General features: G+C 55.9%; 1 protein-coding gene across 2 annotated transcripts in view; it reads right to left on the reverse strand.

Moving 5' to 3' along the window:
- Positions 1 to 4,875: 4,875 nt before the first annotated feature.
- The window catches only part of CNTFR (ciliary neurotrophic factor receptor), an 88,501-nt gene continuing 74,049 nt past the window's right edge, over positions 4,876 to 19,327 (reverse strand). The window contains exons 6-8 of one of the 2 annotated variants that reach the window (XM_010564225.1): positions 7,926 to 8,106; positions 6,004 to 6,148; positions 4,876 to 5,080 (exon numbers count right to left, since the gene is read on the reverse strand). In XM_010564225.1, coding sequence (XP_010562527.1) covers position 5,080; positions 6,004 to 6,148; positions 7,926 to 8,106 — 327 coding nt within the window. In that variant the 3' untranslated portion in view covers positions 4,876 to 5,079. Of the gene's footprint in view, positions 5,081 to 6,002; positions 6,149 to 7,925; positions 8,107 to 19,327 lie in introns of those variants that run through there. The other variant, XM_010564224.1, reaches the window with a different exon arrangement.

Genomic DNA, 19,327 nt, shown 5'->3' on the forward strand with positions numbered 1-19,327 from the left:
CTGGCAGGGTGTAGGAAGCACAGTGCTCTCTCACAGCACTTAGCAGCTTCCCCGGGAACTGTGCAGGATAGAAGAAGAGGAGCCCAGACTTCTGGGAGACACTTTCATTTCATGCCTAAGCCACTACTCTGCTGCTCAGCCACACAGCTCCATTAAGTCCCCTTCTGGCTGTCTTATTTCCATCAATCACCCCGTCTCCATGAGCAGCCCAGACACCGGATCTGGGTTATAAATAAGACAATCAATCAGCGATGCTATTAGATAAACAGAGTGGCAGAAGCCGAATTAATGCTTGGCTTTTTCTTGAAAGGGAGGAAAAAGGAGTCAATTGCTTATTAGGGGACCCTGCTGTGGTCTGGTCTCTGTGCTGCAGCCGAGGCAGGTGGGCTGTGCTCTGCTGCTGTGTCTGCGTGCAGGGAGGTTTGGGTGCTGTGAACAGCTGGTCTGTGTGGGTCACACTGGCCAGAGCAGGCAAGGGACTGGGGCAGACTGGAGGTGCGCAGGGAGGTCCCAGCACTGGGGAGGTGATGGGGAGCTGGGAAGGCAATGGCGGGTGCTGCTCATCCAGCCACAGTGGAGCTTGGGGACAAGGAGGTGTCAGAGCTGGTCTGGGGGGAAGGAGAGCATGAGGCTGCAGGCGAAGGTGTCTGGGGACCGAGAACACAGTGCCAGGGCAGAGGCTGAGCCATTCAGGATGGACATGAGGAAGAGGAGAGTCACTGTTCTGAGGCTCTTCAAACAACAGACGGCCTCTGCTGGAGAGGCATCAAGTCCTGATCTGGAGTCACCAAGGAATAAGATGGTCCAAGGCTGTCATTCGCAGTCTGCTGTGACCATCTGTCACCTCTTGCTGCTACAAGCCTCTGCCCTAGAGCACTGTGGGGATGCTCAGGGCTGCTGTTACCCCCAGGGACCCCACTTGCAGCTCCGTCTGTGTCTCTGTGTGGTGGTAGCTGAAATCGCTCAAAGTTCCTGGGCTTTTTCCTGCACCACTGGGAGTAGGCAGGAGCCTTTCCTCATGGTGGGACCCTGGTGTCTAAGCCATCTCTCCTGCCACTGGGGAAGAAAGTCCTGGGAGCAAGGCTATAACCTGCCAAGGCCATCCAGTGCTACATCTCTGTACAGGAGACGTAGGCATTTTCTGAACCAATACCCTGTGGTTTGGTGTGGGCTCTTGTATTTTGCTAGACTTGACACCATTACGAGTTGAGGACTGGGAGAGTCTGTGCTCCTCCAAGTTAGGCTGACTCTATTTACATCCTCACCCCTTGCAGATGCTGCTCTTCATGCTCTCACCCTGGGGACCACCTTCCACCAGCTTCTGCTGCTTTCGCCTCCACCCCCCACCTCTCCCTGTTGTTGTGATGGGGGAGGACGTTTGCCCCTGGGGGACCAGGTCTACCCTTGTGCAAATAAGCAGCAGATATTCTCTGCCAACTGGCTTGATGGATCCCCCCTGGCATTTTTATCTGGCTGGGCAGGATGCTCTCGCACTTGGGTCTGGCTGTGCGGCTATCAGTGTGCTTTCTTGGCAGCTGAGCCTGCCTTCACACCCCTCTGCCTCCCTACTCTCACCTGGGACTGTCTAATGTTCTGCCAGAGCCAAAACGCACAGCACCATGCCCACTGCTCATCCTTTATCCACCAAAGTGTGGTACACCATCAAAGCCCAACAACTCATCTCTGTCAGCCTGATTTGTGATAAATATGCTGCTTGTTATCACCTGGGGGCTCTAGGCTCCTGGGAGGCTGGTGTGGGAGCTGGAAGCTTCTCCAACTATTGGGTTGAGGAAGGTGAGATCTCTGCTGGCACCTGCCTCAGGAAAGGATGCAAGAGGTGCAGTGATTCCGACCCAGTCCACTGTTCAGCCCATCGCTCAAGCAATGGGTCTTTCTGCTTCCTACGAGGCCTCATGGCCAGGAAATAGCTCCTGCTTTCCAGCCACACTTCTGATCCCTCTTGCAGAGCCTGGGGAGCTCAGCGCAAGGCTGCTCTCGCATCAGCAACAGCCGAAAACAACACCTAAGGTGGGATTTACTGCCACATGTGTGCTGGGAAGATACAGGGACCTGCTGCACCCGGCTGATGTATTGGATTTCAGGTTATGCGATGCACAGGTCTCTCTGAGCACTGTAATTCCCTCTTTCTTCCTGTATGGATTTATACTGCTAAGTGGATGGATTTTCTGCTTGGCAGGGACGCTCCCCTGGGACCTTCCCCAGTTTGAAACATCTCTGCACATCTGTACATAATATTGCTGGGGCACTTCATGAGTGGGCTTTTATGACACCCCTTGCTTTATGGACTGCTGCTTAATCTGGCCAGGCACTGCGGAGGGGCTGATAAACGGCATCCCAGAGCCAGTGGCAGGCTGTGTGCCAGCTGCAGGTGCCAGAGGGTGCCTGGGGCTGTGTGTGAAAGCCACCGCTCTCAGATGGCTTCTCATACAGCTGCCCTGGGCAGTGAGAGCATTGCTCCCTGGGTCCTTGAAACAGCTTGAGAGGGACAGGTTTCCTCTGCTTAATAACCTGAGACAGCATGTTTCTGGACCAGGCATGGAGATCCTGGGTGGAGATGAAGGCAATCTGTCTGTCTGGGATGCTTCCCTCAGGCAAGGGCTGGGCCTGACATTTTCATCTCTGCTAAGAGCTGTCCCTTCCCCCTGCCCCAAAGAGCCATCTGCTATGGTAGATTACCCTGGCTTTTAGCACTGTGAATCCATAATTAGTGCATAATTAATTACCAGATGTTTTTAACACTAATGAAACATTAATAAATGACGGAAGCATGTTGTCTGGTAATGGAACATTAACCAGTGAACCAAGCCAGCATGTGGGGCAGTGCTGCTGCCGGCACAGCCAAGCCGCAGGCAGGGCTGTGTGGGACTGAGCTCTCCTCTAATAAAGCCCCAGCATGGTAAAAATCACAGCAAGTGCCTGGTGGGAGCTAGCAACCAGCTTGGTGCTGCCTTCAGGCCTTGCAGAGCCAGGGCTGTGGCTCCTTCACCCCCATCCTTCCTTCTACCCATCCACCCACCCACTCATCCACCTATCCATCTGTCCACCCATGCATCCATGCATCCATCCATCCACCCACCCACCCACCCACCTGCTGACTGGAGAGATGCTGTTGGGGCACTGGGCAGGCAATTTGCTAAAAAAATTGAGCTTTTTTTGCCCCTGGGATGAACTGCAGCTCCAGTTGGTGCTCACAAGCAAGGCACATGGGGAGAGGCCAGACACCGACACGGTGTGCTTTGCTGCACCCATCACCCCCACGCTGGGTCTCTGTAAGCCCTGTCCTGATGGAAGTTTAATTCAGAGCATCTGGGCCAGTGACATTTTCCTAACGTGAAATTATTAATCAGACAAGGAAAGTGCATTAATTGAGACTACGTGCCACCTCCAGCCTCTGGGCTGCAGCGGGGCACAGGCAGGTCTCCATACTCCTGCCTGCCCGAGAGGTGTAAGGATGCTGTCAGACCTCAGGGACACATCAGATCCCCAAGGGCCCATGAACGGGGACATGTGGCACCTTCCCATCACAGTGCAGGTACCACACAGGGTGGTGACAACCGTCCCCTTTACATTATCAGGAGTTATCCAGGGGTGGGCAGCCCCCCCTGCACCTTCTCAGGATGTCCCAAAGGCCACTTTTGGGGTCCCTCACCCCCTGGGGAGATGATGCTATGGGCTCAAGCCGTGGGGCAGGTTCCAGGGGGGGTGCGTGTGTCCCCCTTACTGCCATGCCCATGTCCTCCCCATCACAGCCAGCACCACGTACGTGAGCAGGCAGCCAAACCCATCCACTCCAGCCAGAGGGGAAATAACACCCAGAGCTGCCAGTCATCATGAAATGATCATTTAATGAAGACCGTCTCTCCTGGTGCATGTGTGTGTGTGCGTGTGTGCATTGTCTCTGTGTGAGCTTTTTTTTATCCCCTCTATTATTATTTTTTTTGATTTTTTTTTTTATATATATACATCTATAAAAAATTCAAATACAGCATGTCAACAGTGGGAATACTAGGACGTACGGTATTAAATACTGCGCTTGGGTCCAGGCAGGGGCAAAAGGAGGTGTCTTTACAAAACAGGGCTTGGGGCAGGATGGGGAGGAGAGCAGAGCAGGCATGGGGACAGCGGGGGATAGCGGGGGACAGCAGGGGACAGCGGGGGACAGGTCTGCAGGGCTCCAGCTCTAAAGGCAACAGCAGAGCTATTCTGCTTTTGTTGGAGAATGAGACAAAGACGTCAATGGGGGCGATTCCCTGTATCCAACGTGGTTAAAAGTTTGGGGCTGATGTGGGGATGGGGTTGGGGGTGGCGAAGGCTCCTGCAGGGTGCAGCGGGGGGGGGAGCTGGAGGGGCAGCTCTCCCAGGTGATTGGCAGGGGGCAGGGGGGTTTTATCGGTGTTTCATTTCCTTTTTTTTTCTCCATTAAAACCCTGCCAGCTCCCTGCTCCTCACCACACTTGTGAAAGCCACCAGTTTTTCCCTCCATCATTCCCCTGGAGGGGACCAAGACCCCCCACCTGTGCACCCCTCCAGCTTCGCCACACGGTCAAGAGCTCGGGGGAGCGAGTCCGGTCCTTGGGAGACCCCCTTCTGCCATATGGGGGTACACAGCTGGGAACATCATTCCCCTCACCACCACCCCCATTTTCATATCCCCTTTTCTCGGTGCGCCGTCACGCTCCCTGTCACCCGGGTGGGCGGCGGGGCGGCGGGCACGTCTTTGGCATGGGGGGGTTAGCTGTATGAGCGGGGTCCTCGGCTGCCGTGTGGTGCCCGGGCTCGCTTCGCTTTGCTGGGGAAAGGGGGACGGGGATGGGGGGGGACAAGTGCGTCTCCTCGCTCCGGGCTGGGAGAAGATTTTGCAGCTCCCCAGGGGACGGCGGCAGCTCTGTCCTCCTCCGAAGCGACGGCGAAAAGTGTGATACGTCCTCAACGTGTGCAAAATCGAAGAGATAAGAGACTCAACCCGGGAGGGGGGCAGCAGGGTGGGGGGTGGTGGCAGCGGTGGGCGGTGGGAAGGCGTCTGCGCTGGGCTGCGACGGACGGACGGACAGATGGGGATCTGCAAGCAGGGAGGAGAGGAGTCACTCGTCCCGCTCCAGGCTCAGCTGTGCCCAGCCGCCAAGGGGACACACCGAGCAGAATCTGGCCTTCTTCCATAGGGTAATTCACCCCTTCCCCGAACCCAGCTGCCCAAACCCAGCACCTCCACCTCCCAGGGCTGGACCCTGCCCATCCACCCCTGGCTGCGTGCCACCACCTCTCCCATTGCCACTGCTAACGTCACGCGTGGAGATGACACAGCTGGAGGAGAGGAAAGGACCCTGCGCCCACGGGAGCTGCCCTGCGATGGCTCCTCTTTGGGCACCGAAGGATGGGTGGCATGTCCTTTATCCCCCAAAGTGACACACGTGGCTGCTGCCACAATCGATCCCCCAGTCTTTGGGCAGCATGGGTACAGGGAAAGGGCATGGGGATGGGGGGACCCATGAGACCGCAGCCATGACCCGGAGCGGAATGGGGCATTTTGGGGGTCTGCAGGCTGCCAGCTCTGTTCTAAGCTAAACCAAGGGTATTTTTGAGATGCATCTCTGAATTTTCTGATCTCAGACAATTCTTCTTCCATCACTACACAAAGCCCTTAGACTTCCACGTGGTTTCTTTGCCTCTTAAAAAACAGCAGTGGGAAGGGGGGAGGACTGCTGAGAATGAGGCATCAAAGACTGACTCCTTTGCAGGAAAATGTTTGAAAAGCCATTTTTGAGATCTCCACCAGAACACTCAATCTGGAAAAGCAGCCAGATTTGGTGCATTGAAAAAAACTGCAAGAAAAACCCAAATGGCTTGTTCTCAATGCCCTTTGGCCACAGCCTGGTTGGACCACCCCCTTCCCAACCATGCTGGAGCCCCTGAGGTCCCCATATCCCTGCCCCCTCCCAGCACCCACATCACCTCTCTTACGCCCCCAGTTTGGAAGATACTCACTAAATAAAGAGGACACCATAGGCAGCCAAGACCAGTCCAGCTGTCCAACACACTGCCACGGCCCCACTGCCCACCACAGCCCCCTTGTCGCAGATCTTGGTGGTGGGGGGCGGCATGAAAGAGGAGGTGCTAGCGCTTGTTGTCTCTGCAGGGAGGGAGAGTGGATGGTTAGGGGACCCAGGGTGTCCTGGGATGCATCCCGTAGGGGCAGCCCCACTCCCTCGCCAGTGGTGACACGGTACCGTCCCATCCCCAAATTGCCCCTCTCACTGCCATGCCACACTAGGGCTGAGCTGTGGGGCTGGGATGATAAGCCAGGGGATGGTGTGGTCCATGAGACCTTCCCTGCTCTGGCACTGGAACTACTGCTCGGAAATGCTTGTACTCCCAGGCAGAGCTGGGCATCCCTCCTGGTCCCATCCTACCCAGCCAGGCTGCTCTGTGTATCAGCTCTGTGAGAATTTTGGCTAAGAAGTCAGGATGACATGGCCACAAGTGCTCGGCAGAGAGCATCACCCAGCGAGGGAATGTCCCCCAGATATGGCTGCAGCTGGTGGGCTGGCTCACAGGGCCTGTCCTCCTCCGTACAGGACCAGATGGGCTGCCTGTCCCTGTGGAGGGCTGTAGGATTGCAGGGAGGGCTTGGATGGGCAGTCAGGCTAGGGCAACTTCAGTCACATCCAGAGGGTCTCAGAGTGCTCCCAGCCAGGCTATCTGGGGGGCCACAGGGAGTCTGTCTTCGTGTCTTTCAGAATCCACTGAGGTGTCACAGTGAGGCTCAGCTGTGGAGCTGGGGTGTCCCACATCAGCCCTGCATGGCTGCAGCCAGCTGCATGCACAGGCACATGTGCGCGAGGGACATGTGTGTGAAGGACACGCATGTGCCTGCACAGGGAGTAGGCAGGTACCATTGGGAGTGGCATTTGCATTTAGCACGATGCAGCTGGGTATAGAAGCAAACCCAAAACTCTGACACCAGCACTGCTGCCAAGGTGCGCCTGCCTTCCTTGCGGGGGCTTATGCCCCTGGGGATGAGGGGCTGCAAATCCCTGCTGCTGCCTGAACCCCCAGTTGCTCTACTGGATGCTGTTTCTGCCACCCATTGGCAGCGGGGCTTGCACCTACCACATCCCCACGCAGGGAGCATTGCCAGGGCCTACAGAGGTGCATGCACAGCTCTGGCAGCACATGGCTTGCACACACGTACTGGACTCTGTACGTACAGCTGGGCTAGAGCTTGGAGGGTGGGGGCACTGAGCACTCCCCCTCCCCACACGCACATCTGGCCAGCTCACATGTGCCGCCCCAACTAGAAGTCCTGCCTGCCTGCCTGCACACCAGTGCTTCCCCCTGCCCTGCTGCTGGTGCCAGCCAGGGGAACTGGCACAGGGTCCGCTGCAGCCCTTCTGGGAAACGAAGGGCTGATAACGCCCATTTGGACACAGTCCCAGCTCTTTCCTAGAAACAGAGGCTTGTTAACTTTGTGGCTTTTATTTTGAATTGGCATCGCTCCGAGCCATTGTACGGGGTCGGAGGTGTGGAGGGGGTAGGACTGGAGAGGGAGGGCTGGGGGGGCGCAGCACTTGAAGGAATAATAATAACAGTAGTAGTAGTAGTAATAATAATAATAGTAATCCCAGCTTTGTTACCAGACCCCAAGCATCCTGGTGAGGAGGATGCTGGAGCCAGTGAGCTGAGTCAGCACCCCTCAGGCCACGGTTGCATCCATTCCCAGGGCCATGGGTGGGGGGGCAAAGTGTAGGGTGAAGGGCTGCAGCACCCCTGGGTGCCGGGGGGCATCTCCTTGGCTGGGGGTGAAACTTGCACAGAGCCAGACAGGGGGTCCCCTCAGGAGCCAGGACTCCTGAGTTCTCCCCCCTGCTGTGGGCACAGCCGGTATATACTGGGAGGGGGGCTCTCACCTGTGACCTGGGCCTCCGTGGTGAGATGCTTGGGCTCCTCAGTCCAGGGGGTGGCATGGACGGCCACGCTCCAGTCACTCCACGTGCCGATGTCATTGTCCTTGGCCGCCACCTGGATGATGTACTCCTTGCCAGCATAGGCATCCGTGATGGTGTGTGATGTCCCGTCCGACAGCTCAACCTGCGGGCAGCAGCGGGGAGGGGGGGACGGTCAGAGGAACCCTTGGCACCGGGAGGTGTAAGACGATCAGTGTGTTCAGCTTGGCTAGAGGATGATAACGAGACTTTTGCAGCACTTTGGGAAGTGCTATGGGGTTTTGGGCAGAGGCATGAACCCAGGACAGGGATGCAGGGGGAGAATGCTCCAGCTGCAACTAAGCCAAAGGTCTGGTGAGTCCCTGTCCCGCTCCCAAACTCACGGTGCAGGAGCAGAGCGGCTTCCTCTAGAGGTCACCAGAAGCTAGCAGATGTGCACACAGGCTCTGCTTGGACATGTTAGGATGGCTGGGAGCCCGACATCCAGGGCAGCGGCTGGGGTGCATGCACACAACTTTCTGGGCATCACTGCCACTGCTGGGAGGAGGCTTCCCCCACCAGCACACCTCTGGCCACCCTGCTCCTGTGCCTGCTGGCGTCCCACCAGCTTGGCTTGCACCCCTTTGGCTGGGCCCTCGGACAAGGATCAAGCCGAGTGCAGCCGTCTTTCCTAGAAAAAATTCCCTCTGTCCTGTTGTCACTGCAGCCTGGGCCATGGGAGGATCTGCCATCCTCCTGGAGATGCGGCTGCCGGTGCAATGGTTTAACCCCAGATTGAGTCCACACCTTCTGGGGATCTCCGATCCACTTGGTGGTCTGCTCAAGGACAGAGGGATGCAGGTGCTCAGCAGAAATGCACCCACATCGCATGGCCACCACCAGAGAAAACATGCCTGGCTGGTAGAGGAGGAGGGCTCAGCACCCTACTGACCTTCTAGGGATGGAGCCAGGCTTGGCCTCAGGGTGCTGAGGGCACGGAGGGGACCAGGGTGGGAGCATCCTGCAGAGGCTGTGTGGGAGATCACCCTCCATCCAGTCTCTGAGGCTGAGGACCAACACCCTGCCAGCTTCATTCCCTCCCCGCACTGCCTGTTCATGGCATGGGGGGGACACAGGGCACCCCTTGTCCTTCCCCTGTGCCCTGGCTGACACAAACCACCTTCTCTCTGGACACATGTTGATAATAAAGATGCTGGGGGCATGCGGGATGGTGTGGGTCTGACGCAGCCCATCTGTGAGTGCTGGTGCCCAGCCAGGGGCTCATGCTCGAGCAGAACAAGCAGCACTTCACGGGTGTGCGGAACTTCATGGTGCAACCCGTGTGGGGTCCTCCATGTCTCCCCAGCCACGCAGGCCAAGGTCAGGCAAAGGATCCTACTGCCCTGGGAAGCACCAACAACTGAGTTTAAGATCTCAGTTCGACAACAGGAGCAAGATGGAGCCAAAAACTTCTGCCTGGTCCTTGATCACATCCCGAAGCCCAGACAGAGAAAAGCTGCACCTTTGAGGTGCCCGGGGGTACCTGGGCCAATACACCTGGGGGATAAGGCTGCCCTGGCACTGCGGCTTTACACACGCAGGGATGGTGTGCATAGCAGGGACGCATGTGATGGCCCAGCCAGTGGCCAGCATGGTTGATCTCATCACTCTGCTGCTTGCAGGGGTACTTGAAAAGCAGTAAGCCACCCTGAGAAAGACCCAGCCCTTTTCCAGTCCCCCCAGTACAGCAGATGCAACGTTCCAGCACAGATTTAATCCCTTTGGCACACAAACTGCAGCCCCTCCCCTCCCCCCCGCCTTTACAGCTGCTCTGGGGCATCCCTACCTGGGAGGGGTGCACTTTTGCTTTCTTGCTCCAGGTGACAGCCTTTCCTTTCCTTTTTCCTTCTCCCAGGGTGGAGAGGCACAGCAGGGCCCTTGGGCTCTGTGCTCCCAGCTGCCCACACCACCCGGCCCGAGCCCGCTGGAGCTCCACATCTGGAGCACATCTGGAGGCAGGCCTGGCTTGTCCCCTCTCCAGCTGTCAGGGAGCAAAGGGCCTCCTGCCGCCTGCGAGGTGCAAAGCTGCTACCAAACCTCAGCAGGGGAACAGCACGGAGAAAGGCATGTGTCTGTCTCACCGCTGAAGATTTTGGGGCTGGATGGGGGGAGGCCAAGTCCTGCCTTTCCTCGCACCGCTGACTTGGGGCTGACACCCATGGTGCCAGTGGGATGCAAACAGGGGATGCTGGTGGTTTCACTGCAGGGCTTGTGCGAAGTTGAGACATGCCTAAGCCCTAAAACACCATTAGTCAAAGCACAGGGACAACTGGTGCCCAAGTCCATGCCTACCATCCAGGGGACACCTTCCCACCGCACCACAGGTCTCACCATCAGGTCTGACTTGTTAGCATGGGGGCAGCCACTTGGGGTACCCGCCAAGGGGGTCTGAGGTCAGAGCCTGGCTGGAAGAAACCTAGCATGGGGGGCAGCTGAGCCCAGTGACCCCAGTGGGGCTCCGTGAAGGGTCTCCCTGAGCTTCCAGCACACCGAAGAGGCTGAGAGCCAGCCCTGGGGTCACAAGTGCTGCCTCTTGTCCAGATAATGGGGTCAGGCTTAGAGCAGTTTAGCAGCTTGCAGGTCCCCAGCACAGTCTATACTGGGTGGGGTGGCTGCTCCCATCCTGGGGCTGGGCACAGTGCATCCTGCAGGAAAAGGGTTTTGGACCATTTCACTGATGGGATAGGTGAAAACTGAAATCCTGTGAGGTCTCAGCAGAAGGGAGGATGGGGAAAAGAAGATGAGGAGAATGCAGACAAGATGAAGAGGATGCCGGTCCCTCCTGGAGGACATGGCTGTGCATCCTCCAACCCTTGGGGGTCTTGGCTGAGACACATCCCCCCAACCCCACCAAGCTCCAGCCCTGCTCAGCCCAGGACCAAAACCAGAGCTGCATCAGGGTCCTCAGAGGTGACGGGCTCTTGGCAATCACTGCTGCACCCAGCAGAGCTGAGGAGACAACTTCTGCACCCTCTTCTCATAAGGACACACCTTCATGGTGCAGGCCCAAGGTAGGCAAGACAGGAGACCCACCAGGTTGTGAATCACCCAGCCTGTGTAAAGTATCGTGCTTGGCAGGGCACCTCCCCACAGCCTCGTGGCACACTGAGGCTGTCCCTGCCATCCAGCTCCTGGGATTCATGCCTCTGCCACTGGCTCCAGTCACTGCTCGCAGGCATGCTGCTTGGCACAGCAGGATGGGATGCATGTGCAGCACCGTGCACATCACACAGCGGGTACCCGCCTGGATGGGATAAGCTCAGAGCTGTTTTGTGGCATCCACCAATTTACACTGCCAAGGTGATCAAGCTCAATTAATTTCTAATGCCAATTAAATTAAATGAAACCTCACTGGGTGAGCTGCCAGTCCCCTGCAAGCCTGTTTCTCCCAGCCTAGCCTGTGCTTGGCTGTGGATGCCTTGGAAGCAGGCAATGAGCACAGGGCTCAGAAAGATCCTGGGGTTATCTGACTGGTGTGTGGGTGTCTCTAGGTCTTTCAGCATCCTCTGAGCCCCCCTGGCTGCTCCCTGAGCCCTGCAGCAAGCAGGCTGCGGGCAGGTCAGCCCTGCTGAGGTCCTGCTGGCCTGGCCAGGCTGCTGCTCCATCCAGAGTGTTTTCTCCAGCTCAGAGAGCCCTCCTGGCTGAGTGCTTCCTCTTGGGAGCAATTTCTGCCTCTCCCCAGCCGCAGCCAGCCTGCAGCTGAGTGTTTGCAGATGGGGCATCACAGGCACAACAGGGTCAAGGCTATGCTTTGCCGGGGGGGGATGTTCCTCCAGGACCCAGGCTGGAGGACCTGGAGGACCTTCCTTGTAGGACCTGGCAGGATGCTGCACTAAGCCCCTCTTTAGACAGCAGACAAAAAGAGAAGGCATAGACTACAGCATCCATATCTCCCCACACATAACGACGTCTGCACGTAGCGCTTCTGAGCTGGGCAGCCAGGGGACACATCCAACATTTGCCATGGTGGGTAAGTCCCTGGGTGGGTGCCCGTGGCTCAGCACAGAAGTACAGCAGCAGATGGAAAAGCACACGGGGACCGGGTCCAACTGGACAGGGAGAGCTGAGGCAGAACACACACTGGGGAGGTCATGGGGGATGGATAGACACACAGCATCAAAGGCAGAGGGAGAAATTCCTTAATCCGCGTTCCCGCCACACAGAGACAAAAGTTGGAGGAAGGCTGCACATGGTAATTTTTTTGGCCGGGGGAGTCTGCGTGTCGTTGCCTGCCTTTGTGCAACTGCCAAAAGTCACTCTGGCTGGCTGTGAAGCACTGCCCAGATTAATGAGGGATCAGTAGCCAGTGCAATGCAGAGCTATTAGCATTGGGGAAAAAAAAAACAGAGAGAGAGAAATTAAAAAAAGCCCTTGAACCCAGTAATTCAGCCGACAGCTTGCTGAGGACAGCGTGGGCTGGGATCCCATTCCCTGCCATGGCCACATACCCCCATCGGCCTGCTTAGAAAGATAACAGGGCTGCCAAGGGATGGCTGGTGCCCACCCACAGCCCAGAGCACCAGGATGAGCCCAGGGGCCGGTGCGATATTGATGGGATTGGGACAGACACCCAGGGTAGGTGAACGGGAGGATTTCCCAGCACCTGGCTTTCCCCCTGTCCATGCTGATCCCCCTGCACATGTGCTGGAGGACTGGAGACATTCACATGAGCCATCCACACCATGCACCCCAACAGGGGACATCCATGCGTGCCCTCATCCCAGTCCCTGCCCACAGAGTGTTGGCACTGCCTTGCACTGCTCAGCACAGCAGGAGTTAAGGAAGCCATTCTGCCTCCAACCCCCAGCTCCCTGTGCTCCTGCTGCCCCCAGCCCACCCTGCCCCAGGATGCCCTGGCAGTAAAAAATGTCACTGTGCTCTGTTCCCACCCATGCTCTGCTTCTGGTCCAGCGTGACCAGGTAGCAATTACTTGCAAACAGGGTGATGCACAGGCAGGTCTGAAGCCCAGATGGCCTTTAGAAGGGGATGGAAGGGAAGAAAACCCCAACTCTCCCTGCCCCAGCAGCTGGGCTGGGGGCTGGTATATGTTGGAAGGAGGCAGAGGAGGAGAAGGGGGGATCAGATGCCTCCTTCTCTGCATCCCACATGAAAATGTGTTTGCTGGCTCCCCTGTGGCAGCAGTGGCTCTGCTTTCCATTCTTTGACACCTCCTGCTCCCCAGTGTGGCTCCCAGTGTGGGAAGGGGGTGTTCTGCTGCCAGGAAGCTGGCAATGAGGGGATGGGGGGGCTGGCATCCCTCAGTCCCATGGCAGGGATGCACCACTTCTGTGCATGCCAGGACAGAGACCACACGCCTGTCCCAGGTGTTGTATGGAGCCTCAATGAGCCTGCCTTGCCCAAAATAAAAGGAGGACCCTGGCTATTGTAGGGTGAAGCTGATCTGCTGACACAGACTGTGCCACCCACAGCAAGCAGGGAAATGTAGAAGGAAACCCCTCGTAAGAGCACAGCCAGGGTCTACCATGCATCTCACGTCCTCACAACCTCCTACACCTCTGGATCCTCCCGGGGTTATACTGGATAATGGGGGAAACAGGAACTGGGAGGGGGATGGGGCATCCCAGTGGGCTTGATTTCACAGCCTCTCTTCCCCATAACAAGTGGCCAGATCCTGCCACCTGGCTGCAATGAGTTCTGCTGGGACTCATGCTACACAAGTAGCTGCTGTTTCAGGTGCCTTCAGCCCCTGCAATTGTAGGGGGATCCTGGCAGGCTCCCACCTGCTCTGGGGAACAGGCTAAACCAAAAGCAGGAGTAACCCTAAAGCAAGCTGTCCCAATGCTGGGAAGTGCAGAGGCATCACTGCAAACAGCCACTGCCGCCTGTGAAAAGATGTCACCAAGCATAAAATAAATGTTCTGGTTTTTCCATTTCAAAGCCACATTTGGAGAGCAAATAGGTCTGACATTCATTACTAATAAGCGAGCCCCCAAATACCTCCTCCTTCTGCAGCACCGCAGGAATCAGTTGGGCTAACCCCAGACAAAACTTTCTGCCTGGACTCTGGAATAACTAAAAGGTTGGGAAAAGTGAATGAACCCCACTTATTCTCTGCCAGCTGGGTAGTGGAGGAGCCCAGCAGGGTCTGAGTTGCAGTCCCTGCTGTCACCCCCCCAAAAAAGGCTGCTGTGCTGCTGGTCTGGGAGGACGAGTTATCGCAAGGCTCCTCTGCAGCCTGCATTGTGTCACACCAGATGCAGTTAAATGACTCCCTTCCGGCTTAAAATAAAGAGCATCTTTGAAAGTGGAGCTGTGAGCTTGTCATTAACGGGACTCTTTCTCCGGATGCACTGTCCCCTCCTGCCAAGTGACAGCTGGCAGAGCTTGCTTTCGCTTGTGGCTGTGGGTAGGATGGGATCAGGGATGCTCAGGGCGCTCAGCACCAGCTCTAACCCCGCCCAGCACTGGCATCTGCTCCCCGCAGATGCATTTACCACAGTGATGCAGTGGGCTGGTGGTGAAAGCAAAGGGATGCAGCTTGTGCGTGGGCATGGCAGGGCATGGGCATCTGCCCGGCATGGTCTGCATGTGGACAGGGAAACTAAACTTGCCAGCGCCATCCTGCCTGCATGTAGCTGTGCGAGCATGGAGGTGAGCACAGGCACACGGGTGTGTGCATGGGTACTCTGCTGCTCAGTGGCACCTTTACAGCTGCCTTTGGAGGCCTGATCCTGCCAGGTGCTCAGAACTTCTAGGTCACTACCAGTTCCCAAGGGGGCTGAGAGCACCCAGACAGTGCCAGCCAACAGTCCCAAGCCCGACTCCATCCCTCGAGCTGGGGTGGGGATAGAAAAGGTGATTTCTGAGCATTTCCCACCTCCCTCCTCCTCTGAGACATCCTCTGCTCAAGCCCTGCTTGTCCCATGCCGAGCTGTGAGCGACACTATTACAGCCTCAAAATTTTGCTCCCACCTATTAATTCTTTTCTTTTTTTTTTTCCCTTCTTTTTTAATCACTGACTTTGCAGCCAGGAGGGGAAAGGAGAGAAGTGCCGCAATAAAAGCTACCAGGCATGAAGCTGTAACCCAGCTCAATCAGGGTGACCTCCCTGCCAAGGTTGCCTTGCAAAGAGGGGCAGCACAGGCAAAGCAGCAGAGGCACAGGGGGATGCAAATGGGCGCGAAGAAGCGCGCCCGCTGCAAAGTGACATTGCTGCCACGCCGGCGGGGATGCAGCTGCGGCAGGCGGTGGCACTAATTGCCTTCCCCAGCTCCATCCCTCCCCATTGCCCGTTGCAGGCAGGATACACATTAACACACACTTTCAGGTTATTCCAGGCTGCCCCAAGGCAGGAACTTACAGAGACAGACTGTGAGATTCACCTATTTGACTGAAAAATGGTGCTTTGCCTTGGGGGATAAGCCTGAGCCCACCGTGGCAGCCACCCGCCAACATATGAGTGACAGTGGCTGGCCCAGAGAACCATGCCCTCCTCACACCAATGAACTCTACCGCTAAATATTTGGCAATACCCTCATATTGCCCATTCCTGTCCCCAGATCCCCATCATTTGCCCGGATCAAAGCTGCTCAGCAGTAGAGCCGGCACGGATGCCTGCATCAGGGGCTCTGTGGCCCCAGCTCCTAAAATCCCAGGGTGGTGGGAGCACCTCTGCTTGCTTTTCCAAAGAAGGACGTTTCCAGCCTTTGCAAATGCTCACGGACATGGCTCTAATGCTTCCAAAACAGAAGAGGAAGGAGACAACCCAACCACATTATTAGCTTTAAATATCTCATGACCTTTTACTGCAAATCTCAAGATCTGAGGCGCAGCCCGCCTCACGGTTCATTAACATTTCATGTTGTCAGTGCAGCCAATGGGTTCAATTAGACTTCGCGACGGCATCTGCAAATTGCTGGCAACCCACCGGAGGAAATCCTCCTTCAGCCTGGCCGCCAGCTCTGACACTGCTGAAGAAATACCTTCTGAGCCTTGCCACGTTCCCGGGACATGCACTGAGCCGGTCAGTGCTCAGTGCTTGCGATCTCCCCGCCAAAATTGGGAAAAGGTGAGAGCCTGCTCCAGCAAATGCTATCGGGTGGGAGCAGACTGGGTGCAAGACCTGCCCTGGGCTCCCCAAAGATGCTCGGGATGGTGCCTGGCCACCCGCCTGCATCTAGGGGTGCGCATGCAGACATGCTTGCAGGGAGATCACATGTGTGAGCGTGGTGATCGCTGCTGTTGCGAGTTAACTGAAGGAGCCTGTAAAACCAGAAACAGGCTATTAGCAATCCATTAGGAAAGGGTATCCAGTTCCAGCCTAGGTAAGCCATTAGAGGAACATCTGAGAGCATTAGGAGAGCTCGCTTGGGGCCAGGATGGGGCTATAAAACAGAAGAGGAAACCACGCTAATCTGGCTTGAATTACAAACTTAAAAGCAGGAGAAAAATAAAGGATACCCTAAACATTTAATGTTTTATATTTAGGAGACAGAAGGGGAGATTCTGCCAAAAGGAGAGAATAAAAAACCTGTTTAGGCTACAAATATCCCATCTCTCTTCTGGCAGCAGAGAAACCACCAGCCCCTCTTCCAGAAAGGGAGGAGCATGACTTTAAAGTTACTTGGGTTTCAGAGCGAGCTCGGTGCTGGTGGGGCAGAGGGGAGTCAGTGGCCACCCGATGTGGCACGATGTGACACGGCTGCATCCTGAACAGCCAGGAAATATCAGTGTCCGGGTTCGATGGAGCTGCTGCGAGGCAGCAAGATGGTGCAAGGAGCATCCTGCACACGCCCCACTGCCCGCTCATGTGGAAACTCATCATCATCATCCCTCCATGATAATAATTCCCAGAGCACATCATCATAACTCCCAGAGCAAACTGCAACATGAGAGCTGCTAAGTGGCCTGAGCAGAAAGGTGCTGCTGAGCAGGGGAAAGGGAGTGTAAATGGCATGCTGGGGCTCAAACCCACCTTTGCAAAGCACTGGGAAGGGGATGAGGGTGTCCCATCAACTTTGGGTCAGCCCCAGATATTGCTTGATGGGGGGGATGCTTGGGCCAAACATTGCTTGGCTCTCTCTGGGACGGGAAACTGCACTTATGGCTAGCTTGCGTAGTGGTAGTCTCAGTAAGATTCACCACTCCCGCCACGGATGGCTTCATCTTCTGGTGCCAAGCCCTGGCATTATTAAAATCCTGAAAGGAAGAGCCTGGGAGAAAGCAGGCGCTGATTGAATCAGGCCCTATGGTATTCGACAGCTCGACATCCATCTGATCCTATTAGTGCTCATTCAGTCCTGCCTGCTGAGGTGCTGTGCATAAATCAGACCCTGCAAAGATAACGGGAGGCGGAGGGGAGAAAGGGGAGCTGCTTCTTCTGCCAAGAAATGCCACATATGAGCAGGGCCTGCATGGATATTCCTAGCCCTAGGCAGTCTCTGGTGCTCCCTTGTGGGTTTGCTCCCACAGGGATGCTGGGCTTCCTGCGGGGCTGCCAAGGGGTTGGCAGGACGTGCTTAAAACCTACAGCCAGTGCATGGATGGGTTGCCTCGAGGAGGCAAGGACAGGGCTCAGCATGGGGACCTTGGGCACACAGGGATGTGCCAGAGCTTGAGGTTACCCAGCTCCTCCTGGCTGCTGGTGGAGACTTCTCCTCTCTGTGCAAGGATCCCAAGCTGTCATATTGTCAGCAAGCAAGTTGTGTGCAATGGTTTTTCCATGCCAGCAGCCAGCGGGGACAGCAAGAACCAAGATGGGAAACAGCTTGTAGCAGGAGACCTTCACCTCGGTTAAGAGAGTTAAGACACCCCCATGCAAGCATGGCATGCACGACCATTGCATCCTTTCTCAGGGCACTTGTCCCTTCAAGAGAGACCCACCACCACCACCGTAGGATGAGCTGGATGGCTGAGCTAGGCTTGGCCCTACCAAACCATGTCCTTCCCTTTCCTGGCTGGATTCGGGGGAACGGGGACACCCCCAAGATGCCAACAAGCAATAGGTCAAGCAAAGCAGAGCTCAGCATGGCTTGGGCGTGCTCCCAGCATGCTGGCATTGGTGGGGTTCACTTTTGGGTGCAAACTCCTGCATTTGCAGGGTGCCCAGCTGGGCTAAGCAGGCTGAGCGTGCCAAGGGGGTCTGGGCTCAGAGCAGCTCTGGCTGCTGCAGCGCTGCCAACCCCTGGTGTTTGGGAGCTGATTGAATTAGGCTTCGCAAATAATTCATCTGATGAATAGTGGCAGTTTTCCTCAAATCATCCACAAATCAGATTTTTCATTACCCAGCCAGTGGGGCAGAGAGTCAGAAAACAAGGCTGGTACCTCACTCACTGAATGCTTGCACTTGCTTGCTGAGCAAATTATTCCCCAAACACACTTCTCCATCAGCCAGTGATGGGGGACATGTCTCTTGCAAGGAGATATTGATTAAAAGTGGTACTCAGGACTGCTGTGCCCTCCTGGGATGCTTGGAAATGAGCCCTTCCTGGTTCTCCTTGCACCTACCATGAGGGCTGGTACCTCAAGCCCTCTCTGCAGCTCAGGGTATCTTTAAATAGGAGAAATCAAATTTTTACTGCTCTAGAACTGTCTTTTCCAGCCAGGGTTGCCCTGCCACCAGTGTTGCTAACACCTCCATGTATTTCCCACCATTGCTGCCTGTCTGAGAGCACTGGGCAGGCCACACTGTCCCCCCTGAGGGTGTCAAGGTGGGAGGCAGCTCAATGGCTCTCCCACATTTTTGGGTGCAAACCCCTACATTTGCAGGGTGCTTGGCTGAATCAGGCTGTGGCAGGATAAAAACATCAGCTTTTTCCGCAACAGTTTCACACCCTGAAAAAAATGACATTGTGTTTGGTACTTCCCATTAATTCTTCCCCTTTTCTCACAGCTTCTACAATTCAAGCATTTCTCCCCCAAGTGAAAAAAAGTATCCACAGCAAACTAATACCCCAGTCTCCACCTCTGCTTTCTTACCCCTCAGGATGGTCTGTGGATGCTCTCCTGCTCCCAGGAGGGAAGCTAAGGGCAAAGAGACAAGCAGGAAAACCCTCTCCCAATGATTTTCAAAGCCGTCAGCAAACGCTTCAATCTGAAACACAACCTGCAGTGCTGCCTTGTCAAAAAACCCAAGCAAGGCGAAATGAAAAAGTCGCTGAGATACCAACATCTTGCAGAGACACAAGCAAATCCTCCCATCCCCTCTCTCAGTCGTTTCTCTCCTTAGGAAAAGCTGGCCGGCAGAAAATCCCCCTTGGCTTCACAACCCAAGTGAGCTCCCAGGGGACCGGGTGCTGCCTCCTATTTCTCTTTTTTTTTTTTTGGGGGGGGGGGGGGGGGGGGGAAATCTTTTTTTCCACAAAAA

This window comes from Haliaeetus leucocephalus, unplaced genomic scaffold, assembly GCF_000737465.1.
Source record: "Haliaeetus leucocephalus isolate CR32 unplaced genomic scaffold, Haliaeetus_leucocephalus-4.0 Scaffold176, whole genome shotgun sequence".
Lineage (NCBI taxonomy): Eukaryota > Metazoa > Chordata > Aves > Accipitriformes > Accipitridae > Haliaeetus > Haliaeetus leucocephalus.